This window comes from Protobothrops mucrosquamatus, unplaced genomic scaffold (genome assembly GCF_001527695.2).
Source record: "Protobothrops mucrosquamatus isolate PMUCROS unplaced genomic scaffold, P.Mucros_1.0 scaffold3197, whole genome shotgun sequence".
Taxonomy (NCBI): Eukaryota; Metazoa; Chordata; class Lepidosauria; order Squamata; family Viperidae; genus Protobothrops; species Protobothrops mucrosquamatus.
Window position 1 is genome coordinate 131,318 of NW_015389195.1, and position 25,224 is coordinate 156,541.

The 25,224-nt window shown below is 36.4% G+C and overlaps 1 protein-coding gene across 1 annotated transcript; it reads right to left on the reverse strand.

Annotated features, from left to right (window-relative positions):
• Positions 1-1,451: 1,451 nt before the first annotated feature.
• Positions 1,452-10,357, reverse strand: LOC114923374 (vomeronasal type-2 receptor 26-like). The gene is made up of 6 exons (XM_029286257.1): positions 10,089-10,357; positions 7,705-7,996; positions 6,459-7,121; positions 5,253-5,480; positions 4,786-4,912; positions 1,452-2,353 (listed from the first exon to the last, which is right to left on the reverse strand). Exons 1-6 carry the CDS (start codon positions 10,355-10,357, stop codon positions 1,452-1,454), a joined length of 2,481 nt encoding a protein of 826 aa, XP_029142090.1.
• Positions 10,358-25,224: the final 14,867 nt, after the last annotated feature.

A 25,224-nucleotide genomic window follows, 5' to 3' on the forward strand; every position in this document is an offset into this window, starting at 1 on the left:
GCAAACACACACATACACACACCTATCAACAATACTCTTTTCTTTTGAAATTCCACATTTAAAAAAAAATCCTTTGTTCACTATAGGAAATACTGGGAAACAATTCTATTGTACCATGAATTTTACTGCAGAAATAACATCTGTAACTAACTTCGTGTGCTTCTAAGTTTAATATTTTAAAAGTTGGATTACTAGAGACAATCTGATTGATTTAATTGTTTTATAATGAATGATTGAATGAATGAATGAAAATAAAAATGAGATGATCTATCAAATCACTTGTTTTCATTAATCTTCAATATTATTCCTTTAACTAACAGTAGTATCAAACTCTCTACTTCAGAGCCTTCCTCCTTTACCAAATGATGTACCACATTCACACATTCATCTATTTGTTCTTTTAGCCTACTAAATTTCCAAGTGCTTCTATTTTTTAACTCAACCATAAATTAAGCAAACAATAAAAATAAATCACACCTTTTAACTTATTTTAAACCAAGGGAGTGTCACAAAAGTCTATGTCTGGATTTTGTCCTTTTACCAGACATTAAAAGAGGCTCTAAAAAAGATCAGGGGATAATAAACAAAGAAAAATAATAATATTTTATTTCTTTTCATTTAATTTGTATTAAAAACTGATTTGATAGAATGGTAGTAGAGCAGCATAGCAAAAAGGTTTAAGTTTCAGGACATAAAAAAACATGTTTCAGAAATTTTATGACTTTCTTTCTTTCTTTCTTTCTTTCTTTCTTTCCTTTTTTGTAAAATGACTCGAACTGAAGGCCAAATTTAGTGGTTAACATATAGTATAATGTAAAATCTTGGCAATAAACTGAGAAAAATACATAATTAGAGTTATTCTGAGGTAAGACACTCAGCCAATAAATTTAATAAATTAATAAAAATTATTTAGTTTAATTTTTATTATTGCTCCCTGTTATTTAACTTGGATCTCAGCATAATTAGAAACATTTAAGAGAAAAAGATATATTCAAGAAAAGCAGCATTAGAGACCCAGATGGAAAAGATCTCCACAGCTACCATGAATTTTGCTGTTGTGCTCAGATAGGTTAACAGACCTACACTCTGAAAAAGACGAACATGCTAAAAGCAATGAAAGTGAGTTATCAGAAGTGAAAGATAATTTATAGGCAACAAAACTGATGATGAAGCTCCTGAAGACCAAAAGTCCTATATGTTGGCCTTTACCAACAAGAAGTGGTAAAACATGGTAAAACAAAGATTAAAAAAAAACACCTTTGTTGCATTGTAGAATCACTTGTTCAATAACTGAGGTCACAACTAATTTAGGAAATGGAGGAGAGATTACAACCACAAAACAGAAATGTTGATATAGAATGGAGAATACGAAGGAAAATTGAAGAGGCTAATCTTTAATTTTTCTTTGCTAATTTTCTTGCCATGTAAGTCATAAAAAATATAGACCTAATTTAATTATTTTGTTTGATTAGTTGGTGTCTGCTATTAAGTTCTGGCCTGAACATAATGATGAAACATTTGGGGAAAAAGATACATCCCAATAACCCAGCACTGGAAGACAAGATGGAGAAGATCTCCACAGCCACCATGGCTTTTCCTTTGGTNCTCAGATAGGTTGGAACAAAGGAGATCCACACACTGCAGAACACCAACATGCTGAAAGTGATGAACTTGGCTTCATTAAAGCTGTCAGGTAAATTACGGGCAAGAAAAGCCACAATAAAGCTGGCAATAGCCAAGAAGCCCAAGTAGCCCAGGACACAATAGAACATGAAGATGGAGCCTTCGTTGCATTGCAAAATCATGATTTCTTTAAGGGAGTGCATGTCTAACTCAGGGAATGGAGGAGATGTTGCCAGCCACAGAATGCAAAGACTTGCTTGAAAAAACGAACAAGAAAGAACAATGGAAAGAGACAATTTTTTCCCCAACCATTTTCTCATTGAAGAACCTGGCTTAGTAGCCATGAAAGCTACAATCACGGTAATAGTTTTAGCTAACACACAAGAAACAGCAGCTGAGAAAATGATGCCAAATACTGGTTGACGGAGAAGGCAGATTACTTTTCCTGGTTGAGTAAGAAATAACAAGGAACAGAAAAAACAGAGCAGAAGGGCAATGAGTAGTATGTAAGTGAGGTCCCGGTTGTTGGCCTTGACAATGGGGGTATCTCTACGCTTAAGGAAAATTCCGAGCATATTGGTTGTCATGAGGGAGAAGAAAACAGCAGCTGAGGCCAGACTAATCCCTGAAGATTCTTCAAAGGACAGGAAACTCATTGTTTTGTTAAGGCATTGATCTTGATCCTTGTTTGGATACTGATCTTCAGGACATTTGAAACAATCTTCTGTATCTGGATAAAGGATCAAAAGAAAACTCATTTATTTCCTGCTTATCACTTTTTAATAAATATTTTATGCTATGGTTTGAGCCTGATATTCATTTTGTGATCTTTTCCCTCTGTATCTGTATTTCAAATGTTATTCCAAGTTATATCCCCAAAATCTATAATTTAATGGCATGAAACTGTGTGAACTTGCAGAAATTCATTACAATGCATAATTTAAATTTAGGTGATAGAACATTTGGTTGCTGTTCTCTGTTGGTTCTCTTTTTTATTGTTATTATTATAATTTGATGTTTGTCAAATTACCCAGAGTCATTTGGGCGTGGATCAGTGGGATTCAGACGGTTTGCACCAGTTCGGCAGAACCAGTAGCTAATTTTTTGTTGCCCAGGCCCAGAATGGACTTCCGGAAGCAGTATCCACACAGAGAATCAGTTGTTCACATATTTGAATCCAACCACTGGCTTGGATCATCTAGAAATATACTTAATTAATTAGTTAGTTAATAGACTGTGATCTATAGATAATATTGTATCAGAACCCATATTCTGAGGGGGCTCTTTCTAATTTTAATTCTAACTCTAATCTTTCTACACTTCTGGGTTCTGCCATGCTCCTGGAGGGGAGGGGGGAAACTCTGCGGGCTATTTCTTTGTTTTCCTCTATCGCTACACTGTAACACTTTTGCTGTTTCTGCATACATGCTCTTTGAACTATCTTCCCCCTTGATGTCAGCTTGAAAGGGGGGAGAAGAAAGGAATGCACCTCTGGCAACTGGTTTATCTCTATTTTCAGAAGGGAAGGTGTGAAGACCCAACAAAACATCCTGAGACAGCCTGGCGTGTCCTTCCCACAATGGACTTAACAATGGACTTAATGTGTCCTTCCACAATGGACTTAATGTGTCCACAATGGACTTAATGTGTCCACAATGGACTTAATGTGTCCTTCCCACAATGGACTTAACATCTGGGGATTGGCCCATTTGAACTGACCGGATGAACTATTGGGGTGGGGTTTGCTTGGGACACTTTTAACCTATAGATCTGAGCAGGAAACCCTCAGATCCTGTGTATTATGCCTGCTATCAGCTTCTCCTAATAAAAGTTCCTTTTGGAAGAAACTGCTTCCATGAGTTCTGCTTTCTTAGCATGAGGTTTTGAAGTGGGCCCTGACATATTGATTGTTTTGTTATTTTTCATTCAGTTTTACAGGGAACATAGCAGTTCAGATGCTTTTCCAAATGTCCTTGTTTATATTTTCATATAATTCTGTCTATAACTATCACATAACACGGGTCCCCTTATGCAACATGGGCGGCAAACAAATTTAGCAAAGAGACAACTAAATAAACAAGTTTGCAATAATGGCGAATATCTGTAGCTCGAGTGTAGGAAGAGGGTGAAAATTCATTCTCCGAGCTTGTGGGTTGGTTCCTCAACATTTTGTTACCAGGCTAGGTAACATCTTCAGCTGCATTTATGAAATGTCAGTGTGATTTAACTCCACTAAAGATGTTACCTAGCCTGGTAACAAAACATTTGGAAACCAACCCCCAAACTCAGAGAACAAAACTTCACCCTCAAACAAATAAGTCTCCAAATCCTCTATGGGGTACGTATATGTAGTTTCCAAATGAAAACCCTATATCTAAAATGAATTAAAAATAATTATTTTCTTTCCTTTCTTTTAATATCCCAATTTGTATTTCCTTGAAATTTGGAGGAAGTGTTTTGAAAATGGTGCTCTCAACATTTTGAAAGCCACTATGATATTTTCAAAATTTGGGGAATATTACTCAATAAGATTAACATTAGTTAATTACTTCCTGCACCAAAGAATCATTCTTAACAATAAAAAAATGATGAAACAATTTCTTTGTAGACAGTGTCATAAAGAATTGAAGGATTTCATATTATATACACTGGTTGAAAGTAGCCTCAATATAACAGTTTTATCATGTTGAATATTGAAATTTTCATTAAATTTTACAACAATTAATTAGATAATGTTCAATTTTCTCCCCCTCAATATGCATTATATTGTCATACAATACTTGGATGACCACCGTATAAAATATTGCTGAACCACTCACTATACATTCTTGTTCCACAAATGAGATCTGCAGGACCACTAAAAATTAATTATGTTTGTATCCCACTACGTATTCTTATATCTGGCACAAAAAGGCCATATCAGAAGAGATTTTGTGTGGTTTACAATATTCTGCAAGATATATTATTTTAAAACCTGAGTGATTATTACTAACTGAGATTATTACTAACTGAGATTTATAGGAGTTACCTGTGTTCCTTGCTTTACATGCTAGAAAACCTCAATTTTAGTAAGAAATAAATATATGCAGCTCAACCAATGGTAATATTTGATGAAACAATTCCTTCGCTGCCCAATGATTTTTGTAGAGGGCCATAACTGACCTATCTTGCTTGAAATCGTCCCCTGTTGACATGGAACACAATCGTAGCAGCAGAAGCTTTTCTCTTCAGATTTTCTCTTCCAATATCCAGGACGACAGTATTCGTTACACAGAGAAACTGGAAGAACCTGCTCATAACATGAAAAAGTTTGCACAGGTAATTGCGAAGTTATTCAGTTGTTTCATCAGCTGAAAATACACTCAACTAGGCATCCTATAAAGCAGGGGTATGAAACTGTCGGCCCGTGGGCCAGTTGCATCATTCAGAGGCTGTACCCACCCCAGCTCCAGCAATGCGAAAAAAGTTGTGATATGTTGCGACACGTCACGTGACGTGGCGAGTTTGACACCCGTGCTATAAAGAGAATCATGACCAGCAGAGATCAGTTGGAGACATTTTAACTGAAACCTTTTTCATTATTTAAAAAAGTTGTAAAAAAAATACTCTACATTTATGCAGTTCTATACCTGATTAAAACCTTTGTGCCATTCTATCAGATTTTCATTAATGATCAATTCATTTCCATAAGATGCATCAGGATCTAGCTTTCCAACTTTCACGGTCCTAATGGACTTGTTTGGAAAAGCGATCATATTGATGATGCTAAATCCACCTGCAACTTCCCTCTTCTCATTAAAAGACACTCCCTCTCCTGCTGCGTTGTTGAAAGAAATGTCTTGAAGAAATTGGTGGAGCTACTTGAAAGAGAAAAAGAAAACAATGAAGTTGAATTAACAAAGATAAGGAAAAACAACATATGAGAAGTTTCATGTTTTATTTCCCAAACTCATTATGCAGTTCATTGGACAAAATGCCAATAGAAAACAAAGAACTATTATATTATATAGTGGACTAGAGGAATGCTGTGGATATAATATACTTGGATTTCAGTAAGGCACTTGATTAAGTAGATCACAATATACTAGTTGATAAGACAGAAAAATGTGGGTTAGGCAGCATCACCACCAGATGGATTCAGAACTGGCTGACCAACCACACTCAACGTGTAGTCCTCAATGGACCGAAGTGTGTAGTGAGGTGCCTCAGGGCTCTTTTCTGGGTCTAGTGCTCTTCAATATCTTCATCAATGATTTGGATGAGGAGATAATTGGGGAACTCATCAAATTTGCAGATGACAGCAAGTTGGCAGGAATAGCCAACACTCCAGAAGATAGGCTTAAGATACAGAGATCTTGATAGACTTGAAAACTGGGTGCTATCTAACAAAATGAAATTTAATGGTGAAAAAAATAAGGTTTTCTTTAGGCAAGAAAAACCAAATGCATAGGTATAGTATAGGTGGTACCTTTCTCAATAGTAGTAACTGTGAGAGGGATCTCAGAGTCCTAGTGGACAATCACTTACTGTAAATATGAGCCAGCGGTGTGCTGCAGCTGCCAAAAAAGCCAACACAGTTCTAGGCTGCATTAACAGAGGGATAGAATCAAAATCATGTGAAGTGATAGTACCACTTTAAAATGCCTTGATAAGACCATTGAGAAGAAAGTTAAGTCTAATCTAATTGGAGCAGACAAGGTCATTAAGTGTTTTTAACACAACTATTTGAATAGATTGTGCCTGAAATTAATGCTTAGCTCATTTTGTGAGCTAAATTATTCTGAAGTAAGTTGTTCATTGAAAAGAAAAAAAAATCTTTGCTGGAGATAAGTTACCTTAAAAGGTTGTAGTTCTGGAGATTCAGCTATTTTATCTGCAAAGATTTTTTTGAGATNATGGTTTCGAAACCCATCTCCAGGGGTTGAATATGGTTTTATGGACTGAAGAAATTCCTTGAATTCCTGATTTTCACCTGAATGGATTTGAAAGGAAATGGCCCCATCATAAAACTGGAGATTCCAATCCCTTTGGGATCCTGGTAGCATAAAATCAATTTGGCTTGTGGTGATCCACACCTTGCTTAAAGATGCATTTCCTTTATTTGCAGCATCCCATACAGATTTGAGAGCTGTGAGCCACGCAAGTGTAAAAGATTCTCCATAGATGATATACATATTTGTTTTAACATCTGTGAAATGTGCATAAAAGTTAAACATTATATCATTAAATTTGCCCAGGTCATCCAAACGCAATAGTTTCGGAAATCTTTGTATGAAAGCTAAACAGATTCCCTGCTGGAAAAATAAGTGCTCCAATTTCTGCAAAAAGTGTTCTCCACTCTCAGTGTCCGCAGCAAAGAGCCCAATCCATTTCCATCCAAATCGTTGAAGTAATCGGATAATCCCGATATACTGAGGAACTTTATTTGGGGCCATAAAGTAAAGTGAAGATGATTGACAGCTATCAATTTCTTCCAGGGGAAATGATCCATAGGTAAGCTAAAAGAAAACATCAAGACATTGTACAGAGGAGTTAAAGAGAATTTTTTTGTTTTGGTCATGCATTTTTATGCATCACTTCAAAAACTGGTTTGAAAGATTAAAATTTACACCTGATCCCTAATTTCTCAAATTTTGAGAATATGGTTAAATTTCTGGAACAACTCACTGTGGCCAACTCACCACGGACAACTCACCAGAGGAAAAGTTTCTTATAGAAGAAATGATGGAATAGAATCATTAAAGAAAGGATGTCAAAGGAGGGACAAAATGAAATGTGAGTGACAAAAAATAAAATATTTTTTAATTATTTAGAATAATTAAATTTAATTCTTGAATTCTCCAGTGACGAGTTGTCCTGCTGTGAGTTGATCATGGTGAGTTGGCCATAGTGAGTTGGCCACAGTGAGTTGTTCCATTCTGCACCAAGAAATCTAATTTTTATTTTTAGTCACTTGTTAAATCTTAAATAAGATTTATGAGAATGAAAATTTAAGGATGCTCTTGGGCACACTTAATTAATTGATTAATTCTTGAAATCGGTTAACATGAACAATATAAATCCCCTCACCCCTGGACCCACCTGTGGAATTTTGTAGAACTCTAGAATTTCTGCCATATGGGATGAAGTATCTGATCCAAGTCCTCCAAGGGTGGCCAGGAGATTTTTCTGAAGTCCACATTTGTAGTTGGGCAGAAATCTATCTGATTTGAAAAGTAAGTCCAAGGTGGTCCGATAGGTCATCTTAGGATTGTTGTAGCTGTCATAGATGTGGAATCCAAGGGTAACATTGGGCAAGATTTGTGGGTTTTCATTGATCTCCTTGACAGCAAAGGCCAAAGAAAGGACATGCTGGTAGAATTTTGTAATCACACTGCAAATAAAGAAAGACTTTCATGAAACAATTTTGCAATGCATAGAAAAGTACTGAGAAGTATATTCATATATACATACATACATACATACATACATACGTATGCATGTACATACATACATACATACATACATACATACATACATACATTTAACGTTATCAAATTCATTGGGTGCCCATCTTACCATGGGCTAACTCTGCCTTCAATTCTCTAAATATATTTGTAATTCTATATTTAAAAGAAAGTCAGACTGAAATTAGATGCTTGTTCTTTCATTCATTCATTTCCACTCTTTCACCAAAAACATTATTTTCGCTGTATGAATCTTCATCCATCATATCTTAAGTGTCGTACTATTCTGTTGCAATCTACACTCTCACCACTTCTCCCCCTTCTAAATATTATGATATTTTAGTGAAAGAACAGCTTTCACATTTAGTATGGAGTGAAAAACATTCTGAAAATTCATGAAAGAAATGGGTTAATGGGTCAAGCTATTCTCCAAAGCACCTGAAGGCATGACAAGAAGCAACAGATGGAAACTAATCAAGGAGAGAAGCAACCTAGAACTAAGGAGGAATTTGCTGACAGTGAGAACAATTAATCAGTGGAATGGTTTTGCCTTCAGTAGTTGTAGGTGCTCTATCACTGAAGGTTTTTAAGAAGAGATTGAAATTTATCCAAAATGGTATAGGGTCTCCTGCCTGAGCATGGAGTTGGATTAGAAGATCTCTGAGGTCCCTTCCAACTCTATTATTCTGTTTATATGTTACACTGCCCCTATTATTTCTTCTGGGAAAATGTTGTGATCTGGGAAAAGTGAGAAAAAGTAATATAGAATCTCAAACCATTTCTGAGATAAATATTCATCAAAGAACTGTTCATATGAAGCATTCATGGTATGTGTTTTACTTTGAGAAAAAAAATCAAATTTCAGATAACAAATTTTTGAGCACCATCTTTTATGCACATTAACTATCTAAAATTTCTCAGTTGTAACCTTTTCAGTTATGAAGAGCATCCTGGGTAAATTTCTAATTTTATCTTTTAAATAAACTTATCTAAAGTTGGGTATTAATTCTTCTTCTTATGGATACATTTCTTTTCTGGAAAAAAATAAATTAATTCTATTCCTTTCTTTAATAAGGAGACCATATATTTTAAAATATTTCTTCATTTTATTAAATCCCCTTTCTTAAGGATTTGTAATTAGCTATTTAGCCATTATGTTTAACTTACATAACATTTTATTTAAAACAAAATTGATGGGAAATAAAAGACTTATTTAACCTACAGCCAGAAACTCTCAAAAACTGAAGGTTGATCATAGAAAAGCTTTCTTCTGCTTTCTTTAGGCACTTTTTTTCATAGATACAGGTATGGTCATTTAGAAAAACTGAGGAAAAAAACCAAGGAATTATTAGGTGAAGAAAGGTGTGGGATTTTCTTACTTTGAAAATTCATAGAGCTCCTGAGATGGATGTTCATAAAATGAATGCTCGCTGAAGCCATCCTTCCAATGAAGAAATCTCCTTGATCATTTCAAACATTGTGTTATTATTTGAGATAAACATTTCAACTTTCAGTTAAGAATTTCTTGAGCACCATGTTTCATGCAGTTTTATTTTCTAAATTTCCTCAGTTACAATGTCCTCAGCTATGAAGAGCATTCTAGGTACATTTTTAACTTTGTCTTTCAAATAAACTTATTTAAAGTTGGAGGTTAATGTTCCTTCTTATGGATATATCTCTCTTGAAAGAAAATCAATTTTATTCTTATTTTAGTTAACAGAGGGATCTTTTTAAAGAATTCTTTATTTCATTAAGTTCCTTTGTCTTAGAGATTTGTAATCAATTTTTCTTTAGCTATTCATGATCAACCTCTCATGACATTATCTTAAAAACACAATAAAGTATCCAGATGGGAGGGGAAAAAAGACTTATAGAGCCTTCAGCCAAGAAGCACTTGACCAGGTAAAGTTTTCATCTGCTTTATTTAAACATCTCTTTACAGGAATAGGTGTCACCATCTTTAAAAGTTGAGAAGAAATAAGGGATATTTAGAAGAAGAAAGGTGTGGAATTTGCTTACTCTGAAAGTTCATAGAGCTCCTGAGATGGATGTTCATAAAAAGTATGTTCACTGAAGGCATAGAGGTTCTGTGAAGCCATCCCTCCAATGAGGAGATCACCTGATTGGTACCATTCATGTGGAACTGGAATGGGATCAACCTCTGGACACTTGAGTGCTTTCATTTTGATCACTGGGAACATCAGAATGAACAATACATCAGCAGCCAAAATATCTTCCAAAAGTTGTCTCCAACATATCAATCCACACCAATGGATCTGACCTAGCATACTGGATTTTCCCAACACACTTCCAAAGAGAAAAGCATCAATCTAAACTTTTCACTTCAGTGGAGATACAGACATGTGTTTGAATAATGACTGAGACATCTACAATTCACGTTTTAAATTAGTCTGATCAAAGAGAGAACAGATGCTGGAGCAAATGGATGCTGAACACAATAGCCCTGTTTGGCTGTTCCCACTACCCCAAGCTCTCCATGGAACCAGGATTAGTTTATAACCTCTTTCAAACTTGCTTTCTGCTTTTCACTGGTTTTTGGAAAATCTCAGGAGCTTTGAGCAAATAAATACATGGTAGTAATTTGGACCAATTCCAGGAAGAGTTAATTATTTATTAAAATACTTTCCCCTAGCTGATCTTAAAAAAAATCTATCTACATGTTAATTGTCAATTTCACAAAGTGTTTCCCCTCTTTCTGAAATAAAACTAATTTTAAAAATCAGATGATATTTTTTACAATAATATGCATACATGGACACAGAAAGAAAGATGGTGCATTAGATTTAACTATTTTAATTCAGAATATAAAATACAGGAACAGGTTCTTGCAGAGGACAGTGTCCCAATAAAGGAGCTCAGGATTGAAATGAGGGATCCTTGGTGCTCTCTGAGCTTTGCAGTTTTGTTGCATATGTTTCACTACCCAATCTAGATAACATCATCAGATCCTGACTTGGCAACTTATAGATGACCCTGATGACATATGTATAATCTCTTCCTAGAGTTATGGGGATGAGGTGTATCAATATTTCTATAAAATTATAGAATGTTGCAACAAATGGTTGTTAATACAACTAGGAGAGTGGACCCTTCACATATTCAGGACCCCAGACCAGTGGTGGGATTCAAATATGTGAACAACTGGTTCTCTGTGTGGATGCTGCTTCCGGAAGTCCATTATGGGCCTGGGCAACAAAAAATTAGCTACCGGTTCTGCCAAAGTGGTGCAAACTGGCTGAATCCCACCAGCCAGTTCGTACCACTTCAGCAAAACAGGTATCATCTGTCCCAGACCAATGGACAGAACTAGATATTTAGAGCTTTAGAAAAAGCCAGCAAGTACCAATAAAGCAAATGTCTGCAAGGAAACAACGAAGCTCAGATAACACTAAGGCCCCCCCAAAGCTAGCAGGGTCAGCACTATCCTAATCCTAATCCTCATGGCAAAAATAATTTTAACCAATAGATTTTTTTTACAATAATATAAACACATGGACACAGAAAGAAAGATAATAATAATAATAATAATAATAATAATAATAATAATAATAATAATAATAATAATAATAATAATAATAATAATAATAATAATAATAATAATAATAATAATAAAAAGTTGGAAGGGACCTTGAAGGTCATCGAGTCCAATCCCCTGCTCAGGCATACTATTTCGGACAAATGGCTGTCCAGTCTCTTCTTAAAAACTTCCAGTGTTGGAGCATTCACCACTTCTGGAGGCAGGTTGTTCCATTGGTTAATTGTTCTAACTGTCAGGAAGTTTCTCCTTAGTTCTAGGTTGCTTCTCTCCTTGATCAGTTTCCATCCATTGCTTCTTGTCCTGCCTTCAGGCGCCTTGGAGAATAGCTTGACTCCCTCTTCTTTGTGGCAGCCCCTGAGATATTGGAACATTTTGTTTAACTATCTTAATTCAGAATATAAAATACAACCATGACCTGTTGGGTCATTCTTTCAGAGATATTTTCTTATTAATTCTTCAATGGCTTAAAAATAGAGGAGCTTCCAATGAATTCCTTCACTGGGAAACTTCTTAAAAATGTAAAGCAATAGTCAGAGGTGTATATGCTTCAAAAATAGTGCAGGTTGAACTGTATACCACAAGAAATGTTTTATGGCATTTTGCCTTATGTCAGAAAATGTTTTATAAAATTTTCCAAATTTCAATTTCACCAAAGTCATGGGTCTTAAATGTTGGACACATTCTGTAAGTTAGCCCATGTGAAGTACCTTGCCTAAAAAAGATTTTGTCCTAGGATGAAAAGTTTTGGCCAATAAAATTTACAGACACAATAATCTGAGTACTATAGAGATTTGGTTTGATAATGATATCTGAGATATTAGAATATCATTATTTCCTCCCTCTCATATTTTATCTCTCTTTTTATTTTTGTTTGGTTATTGCTGTGGCTTCCTACACATCTTAGTGATGAAGAGAATTTGCTTATTTATGTATATAGTCATTATTTTAAAAATCTCTTCATGATTCAGAGAATTTTTCATATCTCTTTCCTATGTACAGTGAGGGAAATAATTATTTGATCCCCTGCTGATTTTGTATGTTTGTCCACTGACAAAGAAATGATCAGTCTATAATTTTAATGGTAGGTTTATTTTAACAGTGAGAGACAGAATAACAACAAAAAAATCCAGAAAAACGCATTTCATAAAAGTTATAAATCAATTTGCATTTTAATGAGTGAAAGAAGTATTTGATCCCCTATAAACCAGCAAGATTTCTATTAAAGGGAGTGCTCCTAATCTCAGCTTGTTACCTGTATAAAAGACACCTGTCCACAGAAGCATTCAAATTCCAAACTCTCCACCATGGCCAAGACCAAAGAGCTGTCCAAAGATGTCAGGGACAAGATTGTAGACCTACGCAAGGCTGGAATTGGCTACAAGACTATCGCCAAGCAGCTTGGTGAGAAGGTGACAACATTTGGTACGATTATTCACAATGGAAGAAACACAAAATAACTGTCAATCTCCCTCAGTCTGGGGCTCCATGCAAGATCTCACCTCATTGGAGTTTTAATGATGATGAGAATGGTGAGGAATTAGCCCAGAACTACATGAGAGGATCTTGTCAAAGATCTCAAGGCATCTGGGACCATAGTCACCAAGAAACTGAATTGGTAACACACTACGCTGTGAAGCACTGAAATCCTGCAGTGCCCGCAAGGTCCCCCTGCTCAAGAAAGCACATGTACAGGCCCATCTGAAGTTTGCCAATGAACGTCTGAATGATTCCGAGAACTGGGTGAAAGTGTTGTGGTCAGATGAGTCCAAAATCGAGCTCTTTGGCTTCAACTCAGCTTGCTGTGTTAGGAGGAGGAGGAATGCTGCCTGTGATCCCAAGAACACCATCCCCATTGTCAAACATGGAGGTGAAAACATTATGCTTTGGGGGTGTTTTTCTGCTAAGGGGACAGGACAACCTCACCACATTAAAGAGACGATGGAAGGGGCCATGTACTATCAAATCTTGGGTGAGAACCTCCTTCCCTCAGCCAGGGTATTGAAAATGGGTTGTGGATGGATATTCCAGCATGGCAATGACCCAAAACACATGGCCAAGGCAATAAAGAAGTGGCTCAAGAAGAAACACATTAAGATCCTAGAGTAGCCTAGCCAGTCTCCAGATCTTAATCCCATAGAAAATCTGTGGAGGGAGCTGAAGGTTCGAGCTATCAAATGTCAGCCTCGAAACCTTAATGACTTGGAGAGGATCTGCAAAGAGGAGGGGGACAAAATTCTTCCTGAGATGTGTGTAAACCTGGTGGCCAACTACAAGAAATGTCTGACCTCTGTGATTGCCAACAAGGGTTTTGCCATCAAGTACTAAGTCATGTTTTGCAAAGGGGTCAAATACTTTTTTGACTCAATTTATAACTTTTTTGAAATGTGTTTTCTGGATTTTTTTGTTATTATTCTGTCTCTCACTGTTAAACTGAACCTACCATTAAAATTATAGACTGATCCTTTCTTTGTCAATGGGCAAACATACAAAGTCAGCAGGGGATCAAATACTTTTTCCTTCAGTGTATGTATGAATGCATGGATACACACACACATACTCATACACATACACACAAACCTATCAACAATATTCTTCTTTGGAAAGTCCACATTTTTTAAAAAAAATGTTTGTTTACTAAAGGAAATACTGGGAAACAATTCTATTGAAGCGTGGATTTTACTGTAGAAATAACAACTATAAATAACTTTGTGTGCTTCTAAGTTGAATATTTTAAAAGTTGGATTACTAGAGATAAACTGTTTGCAAAGTTGACACTGGCTGAACTTTGAAAAAAAGAGAAAACTGCTTCTGGGGAAAGCTGCAGTGCCTGAGCAATTATAAAATCACATCTAATCTTGATTACTTCACTACTGATTATATCATTTCTTTCAATAATAGATGACATGCAGAGCAAAATTGATGATCTCTCCACTAGAATTATTCTAGTAACTGTAATTTGTTCACTTGGTCTATGATGTAAACATCTGAAGCAGAGACATACAATCTAATAGTGACAATGAAAAAAACATATAAAGGTTTTATCCCATAGAGAGTTGCAAATAAGTGTAAGAATTGGAAAGGGTAGAGTCCACAATTTATTTTTTTTACTTCAAACTGTGATTTCTCATAGTACCAGGGTGCCATCATTTGAGCACAATGTTATTCGGATTTTAACAATCTGAATAAAGGACATGTATCAATCTATATTATTGTTATACATAAGGAATAGTAACAAAGCTCTTAAGTGATGTACTTAGTCTGGCTAATATTTGTTCATGCAGAATTCTGATTAAAGTAAAATCAATATTTCGGAAGATTTTTTGCTGCCCAGATGTTTCTTCTTGTTCTTTTTGTCATCCCAATAGTAAGAGTGAATAGTCCAGCATGTTATGTGGGGGAGCCAATACCTACTCGGTATGAGTGGTATCAAGAAGGAAACATCATTCTTGGCGAGATGGTTTCTATGATACATTACCATTTTAATGAAGTTTCATTTCAGAAGGATCCTTCTCAAGAGTTTTTTGAACTTCCAGAGTATGGATTTTCTATCTTGCTCCTCTATAGCAGTCAGGAAAGTTTAATGCATGGAGGGAAATAGGGAAAGGTGGATTGTTTTCTTGCATAATGAGAACTCTTTTTCTCCCGGGGTATTTCTACATCTCTGAAATTCCAGACATTCCAAATGTAAATTCTGTTTGCCAAAGGTACAAAATTAGATCAGGTAATCCAGTTTATGGTGGTGGCAAGTACAAGAGAGAAATATCATAGGCTCTTATATAATGTCAAGCCTGTAAGAAAAGTGCATTTTTTGAAACGGGAGGACATTTTAGTTTGTGGGAACTGGCAAATACATTGACTTATTCTGCAACCATGTCAATTACAGAAAATATTTCATTCTGGCAGAGTTCCCAATTGACATGGAATAGCCCTATCTTAAACATGGAGAGAAGGAGAGGTTATTGATATATTGATATAACTGAATATTAATTCAGTTATAGCAATTACAATTGTTCAGATATAAAATCTTCTTTAAAGTTAACATCTAAAAGAGTGAAATAATTTTAATTATAGGGTATTAACAAAATTCTACCAACATGTCCTTTCCTTGGCCTTTGCTGTGAAGGAGATCAATAAGAATCCACAAATCTTGTCTAATGTCACCCTTGGCTTCCATATCCATGACAACTATTATCACCCAATGATGACCTATCAGACCACTCTGGACATGCTTTTCAAATCTCAGAAATTTGTCCCCAACTACAAATGTGACATCATGAAAAACCTCATAGCCATTATTGGGGGACTCAGCTCTGAAACTTCATCCTACATGGCAGACATTGTAGGCTTATACAAGATACCACAGGTAGGCATTTGAAGAATAAACATAAGACATTCTTTTCTCCCTTCTAGAAAATAATTACTTAGCTGAATAACCTTACAAAAGATTGTTTCCATGAATAGAAAAATGGAAGAAAATATGCTCTTGATATTATGTTTCTACAGAATGTGTTTTTTTTCTTTTAGCTGATTTATGGATCATTTACCCCTCTGGATAGTTATAATGCCAGGATGTCTTCCTTTTACTCCATTGTCCCAAATGAATCATCTCAGTACATTGGGATTATCCAACTGCTTCAACATTTTGGCTGGACCTGGATTGGGATCTTTACTACTGATAATTGGAATGGAGAACATTTCCTACAGATCATGGAGTCCCTCCTTTCCCAACATGGAATCTGTTCTGCTTCCATTCAAAGAATTCCACATTTAACACAATGGGATAAATTTCAGGAAATGATTGAGAAAGCAACAAATATTTATAACAGTATAGCTGATAAGAAGATCAATATCTTTATTGTATGTGGAGACTCTTTGACAATTGTATGGGTGACTACGATTATATTCATGTTTGATCCTGGACTTGAGCAGAGTTCCTTGGGGAAAGTGTGGATCATGACTGCCCAGATTGATTATGTCTTAACAGGAATGCAAAGAAAGTGGGATCAACAGTTCTTTGATGGTGCCATTTGTTTTACAATTCACTCAAAGGAAATTTTAGAGTTCAAGGAGTTCCTGAAGTTGATAAAACCTCCTTGGATTCAAGAAGATGGATTTTTCCCACTTTTCTGGGAACAGCTGTTTGATTGTTCCTTGCCATCTCCTCATTCGACCATACTGGACAATGACATTTGCACAGGAAAGGAAAAACTGGAGGACATTCCTGGATATCTTTTTGAGATGCAGTTGACCGGGCACAGCTATAGTATCTATAATGCTGTCTATGTATTGGCTCAAGCATTATATACTCTCTTCTTACTTCAGTCTAATCACAGGCATTTGAGGAGGCCTAAATCATCAAAATATGAAGATGTAAAACCATGGCAGGTGATTTGTTTGATAGAAATACTTTGTACTAGATAACAGTAAATACAAAGTTATGCTGTATGATTTAAATAGGGAAGAAGCAACTATCAAAATTGAATAGAATATCTTATCTTTTGGAAAAAAGCTAGTCTTTATAACTTTATTTCCATCCATTTTACTCCTTGAACATCTTAAGGTTGCAAGTATTAATGAAGATCCAGCTCCTAGTTTTTAAATTCCTGTAGTTTTTAGGCTTGTTACCTAATATGTGAATCCTATTTAGTAGGGCTTTTTTTTGTCCTTACTACATGGGTTGGAAATCAGAAGCAAATCAGGTGGGGTTTCTTAGAAAAGGAGGAGACAAGAGAGGGAACCTGATTCTGGAAACTATTTTTCCACTGGATAAAAGTTTTTGTACTGGAAAGGAGTAGAGGTGGGACATTAGAATTCTGTTTATCTGACATTTGATCGCTCAAGCTGAAATATCTGATCCTTCTTTCCCCACATATGCAGAGGGCAGGAAAGAGGATCTCAAGAGGTTGGAGAAATAGACGTTTACTGTTTTCTTCCTCAAATGTAGAGTGCAGCTAAGATAAAATTACTCATATCTTTCTATTCTTTATCTTTCTATTTTCTTTTTATTCCCAATATGATAGCTCCACCAATTTCTTAAAAGCATGACATTTAATAATTCTCTTGGAGAGGCCTTGACTTTTTATGATCAAATGAGTATGGAAGGTGGATTTGATATCATCAACATAGTCATCTTTCCCAATTCCACTTTCCAGAGACACAAGATTGGAAAAGTGGATCCTGATGCTCTGCAAGGACAGGAATTAGTCATTAATGAGAACATGATCATTTGGCATCGATCATTTAACCAGGTTTGGTTTCAAGGAGAATTTATATGACTGTTCTCAGTTGGGCTCATTAGGTTAAGAAATGTACTACTACTACTACTACTACTACTACTACTACTACTACTACTAAAAATAATAATAATAATAATAATAATAATAATAATAATAATAATAATAATAATAATAATAATAATAATAATAATAATAATAATAATAATAATAATAATAATAAAGTTGGAAGGGACCTTGGAGGTAATCTAATCCAACCCCCTGCTCAGGCAGGATACCCTATACCATTTCAGACAAATGGCTGTCCAGTCTCTTCTTAAAAACTTCCAGTGTTGGAGCATTCACCGCTTCTGGAGGCAGGTTGTTCCACTGGTTAATTGTTCTAACTGTCAGGAAGTTTCTCCTTAGTTCTAGGTTGCTTCTCTCCTTGATTAGTTTCCATCCATTGCTTCTTTTCCTGCCTTCAGGTGCTTTGGAGAATAGCTTGATTCCCTCTTCTTTGTGGCAGCCCCTGAAATATTGGAACACTGCTATTATGTCCCCCATCATCCTTCTCTTCATTAAACTAGACATACCCAATTCCAGCAATCGTTCCTTATATGTTTTATTCTCCAGCCCCCTAATCATCTTTGTTGCTCTTCTCTGTACTCTTTCTAGAGTCTCAACATCTTTTTTACATCATGGTGACAAAAACTGGATGCAGTATTCCAAGTGTGGCCTTACCAAGTCATTGTAATGTGGTATTAATACTTCATGTGATCTTGATTCTATCCCTCTGTTAATGCAGCCTAACACCATGTTGGCACACTGCTGGCTCATATCTAAGTGATTGTCCATTAGAACTCCGAGATCCCTCTCACAGTTGCTACTATTGAGCAAGGTACCACCTATACTATATCTATACATTGGTTTTTATTGAGTGTTGGCTATTCCTGCCAGCTTCGTGTCGTCTGCAAATTTGATGAGTTCCTCGTCCAAATCGTTCCTCGTCCACATCGTTGATAAAGATGTTGAAGAGCACTGGGCCTAGAATAGAGCCCTGGGGCACCCCACTACACACTTCCCTCCAGGTAGATGCAGTTCCGTTGAGGACCACATGCTGAGTATGGCCGGTCAGCCAGCTTCGAATCCATCTGGTAGTGATGCTGTCTAACCCACATTTTTCTATCTTATCAAGTAGTAGGTTGTGATCTACTTTATCAAATGCCTTACTGAAGTCCAAGTAAATTATATCCACAGCATTCCTCTGGTCCACTAATTTTGTCACTTGGTCAAAGAATGCAATAAGATTTGTTCAGTGGTTCTGAGATGACATCTGCCAGTTCCTTGAGAACCTTGGGGTGTATTTTTGTATTGTGTATTTTTTGTATTGTGTATTTTTTGTATTTTGGATATATTATTTGTTTTTAATATGCTGTGAACCGCCCTGAGTCCTATGGGAGAAGGGCGGTATACAAATTAAAATAATAATAATAATAATAATAATAATAATAATAATAATAATAATAATAATAATAATCCATCTGGTCCTGGTGATTTGAACTTGTCTAGGCTGGATAGGTGCTCACTTTCCATTTTCTTGCCTATCTTAACTTGTGTTTCTATTCTGTTTTTTATGGTACTGTTTTTGATAGCTTGGACTGTTTTTTTCCCTTTGTGTAAAGACAGATGCAAAAAATGAGTTAAATACTTCTGCTTTCTCCCTGTTGCTTGTCACCTTCTCGCCACTTTCCCCCACTAATGGACCAATCATTTCCTTAACCTTTTTCTTTTTTTTCATGTTGAAAGAAACTTTTTTTGTTATTTTTGACTTTGGTCACAAGCCTTAGTTCATTTTGAGCCTTAGCTTTCCTCACTTCATCTTTGCAGGCTCGGACTATTTGCTGATATTCTGCTTTCGTTATGTGCCCCTCTGTCCACTTGTTATACTTGTCCTTTTTATCTTTCAATTTATCAGAGAGTTCTTTATGCAGCCATGCTGGTTTCTTTTGAGAGCTGTTATTTTTCTTCTTTGTTGGTATTGTGGTATTCTTCTTCTAGGCAACCCCTGAGGACTAAACAGATTAAAAAGAAATGACATTTTCCCACTTTAATTGTTGAAAACTAATTGCAGTAATATTGCTAACAATATTTGTTACACTTCCTCCAATATTGACCCGGAAATTCACAAATCCATTTATTTCATGAACCTTCCATTCCTATTATTGATTGGACTATTTTATTCTAAGTATGGTGCAACTTTCATTTTCAATGTAACAAGTGATTTTTCTTCCAAACAATAAATCCTCATTTTCCAACATTTTGATATTGAAAACTAGGTGCTCCCCATCTCTCTGTGCAATGAATATTGTCACCCTGGTTATCAGAAAAGGAAGGAGGAAGGGAAAAAATTCTGCTGTTATGATTGTGTTCAATGCTCAGAGGGAAAAATTTCAAATAAGATTGGTATGTTAACAACTTCTCTGATTTTGTTGTTATACAGATAAGCTTGAAACATTATTCAAATTGCCACAATATGGGTATTTTAGTGAATGTGTTGTGCAGAATGCTTTCAGCTAATTAGTTTTCAGGCTGCATATTCATTTGTTTTTATTTGGAAACAATAAAGATATAAAAGTGATTGTACAATGTAAAAAAATATCTAGATATATTGCTATATCTGAAAAAGAGGGAAGGGAAGGGAATGATACCAAGCTCTAAACAATTAGATGATTTTATTTACTTATTTTTTAAAAAATTCTATGGCTGATTTTGTTGTTATAGAGATGAACTTGAAATATCAAGTGGAGTGCCATTACAAATAAGTACACGATAATCAGCTAATTAGTTTTGAGGTTATATTTGGAAATTGGATGGACAATGAAAAAAATGAAGTTTTAAAGAAAGCAAAAATTTAAAAATAAATGAATAAATAAATGAAATCCATAGAAGAAAGAAATGGGTGTCTCTTGAAAAGTATAAACTTTCTGTCTTATGAAGAACCTTTAGGGTATAGTTTAGCTTGTCTTGGTGTAGTTTTCTCCCTCATTACAACATGGGTGCTGGGAACTTTTATTAAGCACAAAGACAGTCCTATTGTGAAAGCCAACAATCTGGATCTCACCTACACTCTCCTCCTCTCTCTTTTGTTTTCCTTTCTCTGCTCTTTGCTTTTTCTTGGACAACCCGGGAGAGTGACCTGTCTCCTCAGACAGTCAGCATTTGGTCTCATTTTCTCATTGTCCATTTCTTGTGTGTTGGCCAAAACCGCTCTTGTTTCTCTTGCCTTCAAGGCCACCAAACCAGGATCTCGGATGAGGACATGGATGGGGAAAAGACTTGCTGTTTCTATTATCCTTTCCTGCTCATTCTTCCAAGCATGCATCTGTATTGCATGGTTATCAACTTCTCCCCCATTCCCAGAATTAGACATGCACTCAACAACTGAAGAAATGGTTCTACAATGCAATGAAGGATCAGTTTTTATGTTTTATTGTGTCCTGAGCTATATGGCCCTGCTTTCATTTGCCAGCTTCATTGTGGCTTTCCAGGCTCGTAAGCTGCCTGACAGCTTTAATGAAGCCAAATTCATCACCTTCAGCATGTTGGCCTTCTGGAGTGTTTGGGTCTCCTTTGTTCCAACCTACCTGAGCACCAGAGGTAAAGCCATGGTGGCTGTGGAGGTCTTCTCCATTTTGTCCTCTAGTGCTGCACTCCTAGGATGCATCTTTTTCCCCAAGTGTTACATTATTGTGTTGAGGCCAGATTTAAACAACAAGAAACAATTAATAAAAAGACATTCTTAAATATCTTTTTTCTCTGTTACTTTTTTTACGTTGTTAGGAGTAAGGTGGATCATGATAAAACATTAATTTTTTAAGTTATTCATATGAAGAGGTGCTTATCATTCTGTTTGATTTCTGGCTCTGAAATCTAGATTTTTGGGAAATTCTATCAAGCTTAAACTTTTTCCCAACAATATTCAAAAAAGCCTCACAGATTTAGTGTGGAAGATCTAGGGATGCATATTATTTACCTATAAATTCAAACCATTCCAGTCATTTCCCCAGACCTGCAACAAGACAAGCATCAGGTGAATTCAAGTGATTTTATTTGTTAAATTATGAACAATTTCTTCTGCATGCCCCTGAAGAAGATTCTCCAAGTCCTTCTAAGAAGGCATGCAACACCCAAAGGAGGGCTATGGGATGGCCATATGCATGCTTAATAAGGGTGGAAATTCTGATGCTTCTCTTGCCTAAGGTAGACTTCAATAGAGGCTCTATTCCAAGTGGTGAGCAAGGGTTCAGATGGACCATGCAGCTAATCAGTTTGAATAGTTCCTATCTCCCTCTGAAACACTTTGAAGTCCATTAGTTACTATGGATGAACTGATATTATAGGTCTTGCCTCTATGCAGTGGATAGTGGTGCCAGAGTATCCCATAGTAATCAGGACATGATCTAACTGTGACAAGTGAGACAACAAGAACTCCCGCCCAATTTTACGTCACATTGCCTTAGATTCAACTGAAATATCAAATCAATTATGTGATCACATTCTTATGCTAGGCTCTGGATTATCTGGGAAAGGCCCATTATTGACATAGTGGCCATGTACTCCTTGAAAAACCCTAAAGCCATGACTCTGGGGAACTTCACTGGAAACCCAGACATTGAGCATGGAGCTCAGACAGGGAGGTTGCTACACATGAGGAATGCTATGTAGCAGCAGCAATGCCAACTGATTCCTTGAGTTTAACATATTGAGTAATCTCACATCCAGTAATCTGTGGTGCAGCAGCATTCCTGAGGTCTTAAGTAACTCCTGAATGGTGATAATCATACTGTCAGCCTGCACTAGGATCTCCACTGATGTTACATCTGAAGCCAAGCTTTAGCCCAGGGGTCTTCAAACATAGCACTTTTATGACTTGTGGACTTAAACTCCCAGAATTCCTCAGCCAGGCACACTGGCTGAGGAATTCTGGGAGTTGAAGTCCACAAGTCATAAAAGGGCTAAGTTTGAAGACCCCTGCTTTAGCCATATCTCTAAAGTTTGTCAATGAATCATCAAGGCCAAAAGTATTTAAAAAGGATAAATCACAGTATCTGGAACAAAGCTTGTTAATCTGAGAAGTTGTGTTACTCATCAAAGCAAAATTAAAAAAAATAGGCAGAGACTCAGAGAGTTATTGGAATGTACTAACTCTTGCCATACCAACTGCAGGGGTTTCTCTCCAAAATATATTTTAATATGTCAATGAAGACGTAATCATCCAGGCCAAAGGCATTTAAAAAAGCTTGGACCAAAGCTTGTTAATCTGAGATGTTTTGTTATCATCTAAGTAACTTCATAATAACTTAAATTTCCTAAAGTTCCACCCATCCTTCTGGACCCAGCTTGGTCTATGTAATACATAATGCTTTGAAAAAAAAATGGCATGTATCTATAAAAGTAGAAGAATGGGTAAGGTTGTAATAAATCTGAATGAAGGTGGGATGAATTTGTGAAGTTGATGCGTACATGCTGGTAATTCATGAATAAAATTATTAAAATATAAAGAGAGATAGTATGAATTTATTCATTTATTTTCTTGTGGGTGAATATGAAAAATATTGTTGGTAATATTGAATGGTGAAAATGAAAGAACCAGAGTTGAGATTTATGAAAATATGAGCAACATTATGAATGAATAAGTTCTAGGAGACTTTTTTTAATGTCAATGTGTATATTTCAACTGTATTGGCAAGAGCGTTATACAAATGACTGGGTGTTTTCTCCAAATATACTTTAGTGTCTTTATGAGTTTCTAATTCACTCTCAAATAGTTATAGTTGCAAGAATATCACTCATCAACACCACCACATGTTTCTATTTTGTTCTAGATGTATATGGCCACCCATTGACAGACAAGACTTTATTTTTTAAAAAACAAACAAACATACAAACAAACAGTAACCAAAATCAAGCAGAAACTTATGATAGCACTTGAGCGAACCAGCAAGCAAAGCCACCTAGACAGTGTAGAACTACAGAAATATAGAATCCCATCAAGCACATTGAATGCTACCCTTGAACAAAAGTTATAGAACCAACTGCTTTTTTAGATCTTTGAAAGAGACCTGCCTTGCTGTCTGTTCTGTAGTTTTTTTCTTCCCAACATCATTTTGATAGCGCACAACTTGAGGGTTCTCTTACACTTGCAACTTCTGCTCAAAAAGCAAGTGGCAGTTGTGCTAAGACAGCCTTTGCACAACTTTATATGGTGCATCTATTGCACATTTTTCTGGATCTTGAGGTCCTGCCCTTAGTCATTCATATCCTGGTCACCTCCTGCTTGGATTATTGTAAAATGCTCTACATGGGGCTACCTTTAAAAAATATTTGAAACTTACAATTGGTCCAGAACACAATGATTTAGATAGTTTTGGAAGCCCTAGGGCAACACATGTATTATCACTGGTATATAGGTTGCACTGACTGCTGAACTGTTTTGGGATTCAATTCAAGGCGTTGGTTATTATTTTTAAAGCCCTTTATGACATCGATTCAGGATATTTGTATAACTGTCTTTCCCAATGAAAGGGGAATTGGCCCACTCCAGTCATAGTGGTAGAAGGAGCCTAGTATAGATCATAAGGAATTTTGGTTGTTGGGATTCAGGAGAAGAGCCTTGATTCCTGCCTTCTGGAATATCTGCCATGATTCCTGCCTTCTGGAATATTTGCTGCAGGAGGTAAAATCTGCCTCCCTCTTTTAGCCTTCAGGAAAAACCTTAAAATCTGGATATGCCAGCTGGCATAGGTAGATACAATACAATATAATCTTCTGCATGCAAACATGTAGACACAAATGATGCTGATTTATGAACTTTTAAAATCTATCATTCTTCAGTTCAAAATCCACTTCCTCCTCCTTCCCTTCCTCCTCCTTTCCCAGGGTTCTTCAGATTTAGTCTTTCATCTATGATCTCTCTCACTCTCTCCCCCTCCCCAATCTGGTAATAATATCTCTATCTTGTAGTAGGGTAAAGGAGTCCCTGCAGATTTTACACTGCTAATTGTTGCTGACTATAGGGGGCAGTGCTCATCTCCATTTCAAGGCAATTGGACCATGTGGTCAGCATGACATCACATGTGCTGTTACCTTCCCACCAAAGTGATAGTCATTTATCTACTCACATTTGCATACTTTCAAAGCTTTTAAACTCTGGGCCGGGATGCTAGGAGTATGGGGCTTTGCTGGCGGCTGGTGCTGGGGGTGCCGAGAGCGCTGAGCCCGTTGGCGGCCCGCTGGCGGCCGGGCGGAAGAAGATCGGGTGGAAGATGCGGCCCGGCGGCCTGGATGCGGCCTGGCGGCCTGGCGGCTCGGCGGTGAGCTC